The sequence below is a fragment of the Fragaria vesca genome, linkage group LG2, assembly GCF_000184155.1.
Source record: "Fragaria vesca subsp. vesca linkage group LG2, FraVesHawaii_1.0, whole genome shotgun sequence".
NCBI classification, from domain to species: Eukaryota; Viridiplantae; Streptophyta; class Magnoliopsida; order Rosales; family Rosaceae; genus Fragaria; species Fragaria vesca.
In genome coordinates this window covers 19601359-19609845 of record NC_020492.1, presented here as the reverse complement: position 1 = coordinate 19609845, position 8487 = coordinate 19601359, and the positions used below count along the sequence as shown (strand labels likewise).

At 41.1% G+C, this 8487-nt stretch overlaps 3 protein-coding genes across 3 annotated transcripts in view; 2 read left to right on the top strand and 1 right to left on the bottom strand.

Moving 5' to 3' along the window:
• The window catches only part of LOC101314155, a 4144-nt gene extending 2530 nt beyond the window's left edge, over positions 1-1614 (bottom strand). Inside the window, exons 1-3 of the mRNA XM_004292691.1 lie at positions 1545-1614; positions 787-962; positions 16-197 (exon numbers count right to left, since the gene is read on the bottom strand). Of these exons, the coding sequence (XP_004292739.1) occupies positions 16-197; positions 787-962; positions 1545-1614 (428 nt within the window). The remainder of the gene's footprint in view (positions 1-15; positions 198-786; positions 963-1544) is intronic.
• Positions 1615-1935: 321 nt separating this feature from the next.
• On the top strand, positions 1936-4059 carry LOC101301636 (40S ribosomal protein S11-1-like). Its single transcript, XM_004290884.1, has 5 exons — positions 1936-2072; positions 2169-2269; positions 3298-3442; positions 3527-3616; positions 3740-4059. The coding sequence occupies exons 1-5, from the start codon at positions 2020-2022 to the stop codon at positions 3831-3833; spliced, it is 483 nt and encodes a 160-aa protein (XP_004290932.1). The 5' UTR covers positions 1936-2019; the 3' UTR covers positions 3834-4059.
• A 2783-nt stretch (positions 4060-6842) lies between these two features.
• The window catches only part of LOC101313867, a 6601-nt gene continuing 4956 nt past the window's right edge, over positions 6843-8487 (top strand). Inside the window, exon 1 of the mRNA XM_004292690.1 lies at positions 6843-8307. Within this exon, the coding sequence (XP_004292738.1) occupies positions 6843-8307 (1465 nt within the window). The remainder of the gene's footprint in view (positions 8308-8487) is intronic.

Sequence of the window (8487 nt, the reverse complement as noted above, 5' to 3'; positions counted from 1 at the left end):
GAGAGAGAGAGGTACATTGTGGTTATGCTGAATAGTACGAGAAATATAAGAGAAAGAGCATAAGCTGTTCGGGAGTAGCCATAAGTCTTTCTTTGACAGCAAAAGTGACAGATACAGATGAGCAGCAAGCACAAACCACAGCCCAGGAACCAGACTGCAGCAATGGCAAACAGGGGAACTGCAGTAAAACCCACAGACTGCATTCCAACAAAAATTTAGACAATTAAGGTATGTGAAAAGAAATCTAAAGGTCCATATTGAATGAAAATCAAATGTTATATGGCAATCAGAATTAACATGCATGCAACTGATGAATTGATGCAAGAGAAATGCCAGAATGTGCCACTTGAAAATACCAGAATGACTAACCGTAAATAAGTAAACTACCAATAGATACCTCTAAAATGAGTATGAGACCAAGACCATGGTCCATGTAATAGTATTGATATATTAGAACATTATAAACGATATGCTTTCTCTAAACTGATTGAGATTATGGATTTGGATACTATAAAAATGTCATTCATAAGGTTACACATGTTAATGATGTTATCAAGCAAGTGAAAAGTGTTCAAATGCTGAAAATAACACTAAATTCTTACACTTTTGCATATATAAATTTCTCCCTATAAAACAAAATGTAGTAACTTTGTCCTTTCACCCTGATTTCGAAAGCAACTTTATGATAACAGAAGACAGTTAACACAAAATGGGGACAGTGTTCATTATACCTTTATTTATTTCAAAAGGAAAAAGGCAAAAAGCAAAGTTCTTTGAGGAACTTACAGCCCAGTAATGACGCTCACTGATATTCCAACCTCCTGTGTACCTCTTGAAGCCATCAAGAGGATCTTTCCGGCGTGTTCGCTGCGCAGCTAACACAACCGACGAGGTCTCAATCGGAGCACTAAAGGGTCCCTCCACAACAGACCTCCCTGAAAACCCCACTTCAAAATCCCATCCTGCAAAAGTAGAAACAAAATCATAAGAAACACAATGAAGAAATAATAGGCAGAAGCTAATGAAAAAGACCGAGAACATGATTTAATATGTTAACAACCCAAATTGGAGTGAAGGTTTTTGATATAAGGATAAAATGTCACAATGTACTACCCAAAATTACTAATTTTGAAGCGTTTCAACTGTACTAGAGTGAAAGAAAGAGCGAAACTGAAAGCATTATTACTAAACAAAGAAACCCAAATGTAGAAATGGCTGGCCGCTGGCATTACTCATTAGACAAGTGAAGTGAAAAAGTACCTGGTGAAGAAGTGGGTGGTGGTGTTTGGAGTTGGAGGGTTGAAAAGTGAGAATCCACATGCGAGAAGAAGAGGAACAGAAAAATGGCCAGAAGTACAATAGAGGAGGGTAGAGATGTGGAGTATAACATCATTGTAGAATTCAGAGGCTGATAGAGAGAGGCAGAGGAGCTCAGTCTGAAGAAGAAGAAGAAGAAGAGCAAACTTTCAAAAAAAAGAAGAAGAAGAAGAGCAAAAGAAACGGTCTTGCAATGGGAATGGAGGGAGAGGATCGTCGTTGGATACTTCTGACCTTCCAGTTCCACTCAGTAGCAGATTTGTGAGCCCAGAGGTACTTTGACCGGAATACCCTCATCTTTATAACTCAATCCACCGAATGCAGTGGCAGATTCGTCAATCTACAGCCTCTGCAGGGGTGTAGAAATTCAAAAAAGGTAATTGGGTCCCAAAAACCGTGTCCTGCCTAAACGGCTCGTAACTCGAGGTAAAAAATCACCATCTCAAGGACCACAATCTCAGGCTTGTTTCTCGGCTTTTCCTAATTTCCCGCCATCCAATATTGGGCCTTAACATTGAGCCTCAAAACAGAACTCCAACCTGGGCTCGGCCCAAAACAGTAAGTTAACCCAGGCCTCGCGAAACTAATACAACTACTAGCACTAGGGTTTCCGCACATCTTTCATCTCAAAGCTTTGCAGCCTCTCTCTCTCACTCTTTTCGCGCGCCGTCGTCATCGTCCTCAACCAGAGAGACCTCAAAGATGGCGGAGCAGACGGAGAAGGCTTTCCTGAAGCAGCCCAAGGTGTTCCTCAGGTAAGCACCAGCTGAATTCTATAGTTGATAGTTAAATCTTGAAGCTTAGGAGAGAGAGATCGGTTTTTAAGTCTGAGAGATGTGAAATATTTGCAGCTCCAAGAAGACTGGGAAGGGAAAGAGGCCCGGAAAGGGAGGCAATCGCTTCTGGAAGAGCGTTGGTTTGGGATTCAAGACTCCAAGAGATGCCATTGAAGGTTCTGTTCCTTCCATCCCTTTAAGGTTTTTTTTTTTTTTTTTTTAATTTTATTTTTTTTATGTTGATAGCGAATCTGCTTCATTAATTTTACATGTTTGGCTGTAGAAAAGATTGAAAGTTTATATTTTTACCTGTTGCTATAGAAATATAATGGAATCAGCTTTTATGCTTGGGTAGATTACTGTGGGTCTCTTTTTATTTCTATAATGTTGTTTACTCAAACTCTGTTTCAGTTGTATATGTCCAGATAGTTTGACAAGTAACTCTATTTCGTTTGTAAATGCATGCTTATCAAATTGGTTTTCACTCGTATGTTTCTGTAAAACTGTAACCTTTTCTTTTTTTTGTAATTTGAAGTTATATTCTTTTGGGGATGTGAAGTGGACTTGTCAGCGAGTATTTGAGGACCAGAATTTTTCGTGATTTAGTTATGATTTTTCAAAGTTCTGCAGCAGTAATTTGCGAAAATAGCAGCACTGTCTTGATTGGTGTGTTTTAGTGGCTTTCTTTGTTCAATCTTGCTTCATGACAACAGTGTTTCAAAACTAGACATTGCCAGGTTTCAAACGGAAACAGATATATCTCAAGGTTGTACCATAGCATAGGGTTAGTGATTAGAAGTAATAGGTTCCAAAACTAAATCTTAAATTCCATCTTTCAGTTAGAATAGGATTACGTTTTGTTGCATAGAGAATTTTGTTACAGTTGTGGCCTGTAAGTTTGTTTGTATATTAAGGTTTTTTTGTAAGCTTCTATTTTGAATTTTCTTTTGTTTCGCAGTCACTCTGGTTACAATAAATTTTCTTACATTCTAATTATAGAAACCTTATATTTCGTTTAAATCGGATAAGAATCACGCTTCAATTTGAGGATTCCCAGACAAGGGTGTGATTAATGGTAAATCTGTTAATTGATTGGAAGTAGGGACGAAGTTATCTTGGTGCATTGTTGTCCAAAAATCTCCAAGGAAGTAGGGGCGAAGTTATTTATGGTTTACAATATATAATTTGTTGTCTTTCTCTGCAGGAACATACATTGATAAGAAGTGCCCTTTCACTGGCAATGTCTCCATCAGGGGTCGCATTCTGGCTGGTACCTGTCACAGTGCAAAGATGTCAAGGACTATCATTGTTCGGCGCAATTACCTCCACTACATAAAAAAATACCAGAGGTAATTCACTTCATATCCACCATGAATAAGTGTGCTGTGTTCTATTTATTGCTTCAAGGGAATTAATCTGTCTATACATTTTAGGTATGAGAAGAGGCATTCAAACATCCCAGCCCATGTTTCCCCATGCTTCCGTGTGAAGGAGGGAGATCATGTCATCATTGGGCAGTGCAGGTTAGGTTCAAACATTTTACTTGAAAATGTTGCCATTTAATTTTTCTGGATTTTGCCTCCATTGAAACTCATGTTGCATTAACTATGTGTTAATCTGAACTTTTCTTCTTTTAATTCTTGTAGGCCATTGTCAAAAACAGTAAGGTTTAATGTTCTGAAGGTTATTCCTGCTGGGTCTTCTTCTGCCTTTGGGAAGAAGGCATTCACTGGAGCATAAGATGGCATTTTGGGCAGCCTCCTAGTGTTATTTATGCAATTACAATAGATTGAGTTTCTTTTGGAACATCTTTCGTTTGCCAATTTATTTGCACCTTTATGTAATCTGAATGTTAATCTGAATGTTAAGGTTTTCCTTAGGACCATCGAAATTTTGGATCGTATTATCAAATACTGTCTTATGTCGATGGATGTTATACTGCCATTTTCTTATATTCATGGCTCTTTATGAAAGCAGACGTAATTTCCCCTAGGTTTTCATTCAAAACTGTCGAATTGGGATTTCTCATTATTCTCGAATCAGCTTCTGGTGTACTTTTTGATCGGAAACAATAGTAAAGCAAGTCTATCAAGCTACCCATCGACCAAACCTTACTCAAAATATGACGGTGAACTCAAAAATATATAGGTCCAACCGTCCAAGCTACCCAACATCTATCAAGGTTTGTGATGAACTGAACGATGATCATTCCGTTTGGATGTATTATTTGGATAGATCTCCCGGTCTATATTCTAATCTTATAAACCTCATTTGCCAGTATCAGGGACGTTCATTTCAGCTAAAATACTCAAACATGATAGATTTTAGAAACGTGATTATCTTTTGTTTGTTAACTATCCCGTTATTGAGTCCTAATTAAGTCTTCCAACTTCAAAGGAGTTCATAAACTTAGCTTTTCATTGTTTGCAACGAATGTTCAGAAGTCCACTATTTATTAGAACACTTGTGCTAATTAATTAACCTTGTGTTTCATCAAGAAACGAAACAATGTTTAGTTCAAAAAAAGAAACGAAACAATGTTTAGGATAGCAAGCCCTTCAGAGTATCTAGTGATCACCGGTGCAGGAATAAAAGACATCAAGATCGCAAAGAAGTCATATAGGATAGCCAATCCTCAGTGCGCATCGACATCTCTCCGGCGAACTACACCTTCGAAGTCCAAGCAATGAGCGCCGAAAAGCTTCCTTTCGTCCTCCCCGCAGTCTTCACAGTCGGTCCACGCACCGAAGACATGGAGGCCCTTAACAGTTACGCCAAGCTCATTTCCAACCACGACAAGAACTCCACGCTCGTCCAGGGCATCATCGAGGGCGAGACACGTGTGCTCGCAGCCTCAATGACGATGGAGGAGGTCTTCAAAGGGACTGAAGAGTTCAAGAAGGAGGGTGTTTGTCTGTTTGAAAAGGTTCAGTTGGAATTGGATCAATTAAGGGACATGAGTATTTCAGTTACTTGGGGCAGAAGATTCAGATGGATGCTGCCAACCAGGGCAAGGTTGACGTCGCCGAGGCCAAAATGAAGGGAGAGGTTGGCTCTAAGCTGAGGGACGGGCAGACATTGCAAAATGCTGCGAATACCGACTTGGAGACGAAGATCATTTCTACTCAGAGGCAAGGGGAGGGGAAGAAGGAGGAGATTAAGGTGAAGACGTAGAATCCTAGTGACACACTAATTAGACGTGGAGCGAATTGACACAATACAGAATTGAAAGGTATTGTTGTTGTCATTCTCATTCATGTAACTGAGTTATATACAAGCATGTTATAAATCTAGATCCTTAGCTATTGCAGTAATAGAAATAAGGGGTTGCAGATTAGGGCGAGATTAGTTGCGATCCAGCCTACAGACTTGCTGTTACATGCTAAGATTGAGGCTTGAGCTGTGGAGAGCAGTCAATCGCTCAATGCTGGGCAGGAAATCAGGTCGACTGTTTATCACAAATAACCCTAATTAGTCTTTGATTTTGATTAGCTTGTTTTGTATTAATGCATGCAGAGTCCTTTTCCATTAATCATAGCAAAGGAATGAAAACAGATTCCATTAACGACACAATATACGGAAATGATTTATTTACTTTTCCGTACTGATATAAAATGGAAAAGGTTTTGATATTTCCATGTAGGTGTTTGGTTGATATTTTAATTCAATTAGTAATTTATTTCCATTCCTATTACACAATATTTAATAAGTCATAATAATGAAATTGAAAGCTGTAATTTCCAATAATACTCTTTTATTAATTGCATATGTGATATATTTAAGGGAATATAAACTTTTTAAATGGTTAATTTCTGTAATTTACCTTTAACGGTGGGAATGGAAATAAAATACCACCCATCACTAGGTGTAGTCGGTTGTGCATGAAACAACCTCTCAAGCCCGTAAACCAGCAGATATTCCACCACAACCGAGGCCGCCCTGAGGTTTCCGCCCATAAGTAGGGTGGGCCGGGCCCATCCTTGGTGGGGCTTGGAACGACTGCAGAAGGCATAGGGAAGTCTACACTTGAAACAGCAAACAAGGGTGGAAGTCCCACATCGGTTTTCAAGTAAAGAGAACCCACTCTGGGCCATAAATATGGCCCAGCCACAAGCTTGTCAGGTACCATTAACTACTCCAGTAATTACATTCTATCAAAAAGCATTGACTTAAGCTTCGGAGGAGAAAAGACCGAAAGCCCCCGATCATCCTTGTAATTGCAGGTCAACGAGAGGATAGTCTATCACTCAACGGACACGCCATCAGCTTCTGCAACTCTATCCGGGATTGTACAGAAACACTAGGTAATTTAATTCAGGTTTTATAAGGGAGTCAATTTCCAGTCATATCTCATTTTTTGTTTCCTTTCCAATCTTTATTTACAACCAAGCAACACATTAGAATGAAAAATGAAACTAATTTCATTTCCATACCATGATTTCCTACCATACAAACGGTTTCTTCATACCTCAAACCGAGTAAAAAAGATATTCAATAGAGATTCGGAAATCGAATCTTAGTGTTATCCCAATTAAATAATCACGTAATTAGTCTTCCGGTGCAATTTGAATGCAGAGTCATCCTTATCAATGAATATTTGGATTTCTACATAGAGACGAGAAAGGGAACCGCATCCATCAAGGAAAGAAGGATCTTGGTTACAATTTCTCCTCTATATATATAGCCAACCTCAACTCTTAACTTTCAACCTATTGTTTTCGTGTTGCTAAACAATCAAATACAAACAACATGTGTTTCTGGTGGTACAAAGTCGCCGACGCTTCCGAGTATCTTGTGATCACCGGTGCATGGATCAATGACCTGAAGATAAAAAAGAAGGCATTGATCCTCCCCGGCCAGAAATTCACCCGTATCGAGCTCTCTCCGGTCAACTACACCTTCAATGTCCAAGCCATGAGCGCCGAGAAGCTCCCGTTTATCCTCCCGGCCGTCTTCACGATCGGCCCCCAAGTCAACGACATGGATGCCATCACCAAGTACGCCAAGCTTCTCTCCAACCACGAAAAGGACTCGACACATGTCAAGGAGCTGGTCCAGGGCGTCATTGAGGGAGAGACTCGTGTGCTGGCTGCCTCGATGACGATGGAGGAGGTGTTCAAGGGGACCAAGGAGTTTAAGCAGGAGGTCTTTGAAAAGGTTCAGCTGGAGCTCAACCAGTTCGGGCTTTTCATATACAATGCGAATGTGAAACAGTTGGTGGACGTTCCAGGACACGAGTATTTCAGTTACTTGGGGCAAAAGACTCAGATGGAGGCTGCCAACCAGGCCAAGGTTGACGTGGCAGAGGCCACGATGAAGGGGGAGGTTGGTGCCAAGTTGAGGCAGGGGCAGACGCTGCAGAACGCTGCCAAGATCGATGCAGAGACGAAGATCATATCGACTCAGAGGCAAGGAGAGGGTAAGAAGGAGGAGGTTAGGGTGCACACGGAGGTCAAGGTTTTTGAGAATCAGAGAGAAGCTGAGGTGGCTGAGGCGAATGCTGAGCTGGCAAAGAAGAAGGCAGTGTGGGACAAGGAGGCGAAGGTGGCGCAGGTGGAGGCAGCCAAGGCGGTGTCGATCAGGGAGGCCCAGTTGCAGAAGGAGGTGGAGAAGGTGAATGCCATGACTAGGACCGAGAAGCTCAAGGCTGACATCTTGAGCAAGGCAATGGTTGAGGCCGAAACCAAGGCGCAGGAGGCGAGCTGGCAGCTCAACCAGAAGCAGAAGGCGGCGGATGCCATTCTATACCAGAAGGAGAAAGAGGCCGAGGCTATGAAAGCAGTTGCTGATGCACAGATGTATGCTCGTCAAAAGGCTGCTGAGGGAGAATTCTATGCAAAGAAGAAAGAGGCTGAGGGACTTGACGTAATGGGAAAAGCCCAAGGCGCTTATCTGCACTATCTTCTGGAGGCAAACGGACGCGACTATCCAGCTACGAGAGATTACATGATGATCAATAATCGGATGTATCCAGAGATTGCTAGGATTAATGCTGACGCCGTGCGCGGACTTCAGCCTAAGATTAGCATTTGGTCTAATGGCGGAGAGGCTGCAGACGGTGGTGCTGGCAGCAGCAATGCGGCTATGAAGTCGGTTGCCGGACTTTACAAGATGTTACCGCCGTTGTTCAGTACGGTGCATGAACAAACCGGAATGCTGCCTCCAAATTGGATGGGAACTTTGTCAGCTGAAGGTTCACAGCCTAAGAATATTGAAGGTTGAGAATGTGGCTGATTAAGATGGCATTGCTTAGGAGTTAATTTTTTCAGCATTTAGGTTTTGTTATTCTTATCTATTAATTTGGTCGTTTTTCTTTAATTCTTTATTGGTCAGTAACTCAAAATCAGAGGCACCTTAATTTTTTTTTGGTACAACATGTTTTTATAAAGATAGT

Excerpts from the sequence above, each read along its gene's own strand:
- LOC101301636 (XM_004290884.1), top strand. The coding sequence starts at position 2,020 with ATGGCGGAGCAGACGGAGAAGGCTTTCCTGAAGCAGCCCAAGGTGTTC. Across the intron at positions 2,073-2,168 it reads CAGCCCAAGGTGTTCCTCAG|CTCCAAGAAGACTGGGAAGG; the intron begins GTAAGCACCAGC and ends AAATATTTGCAG. Across the intron at positions 3,443-3,526 it reads TACATAAAAAAATACCAGAG|GTATGAGAAGAGGCATTCAA; the intron begins GTAATTCACTTC and ends TATACATTTTAG.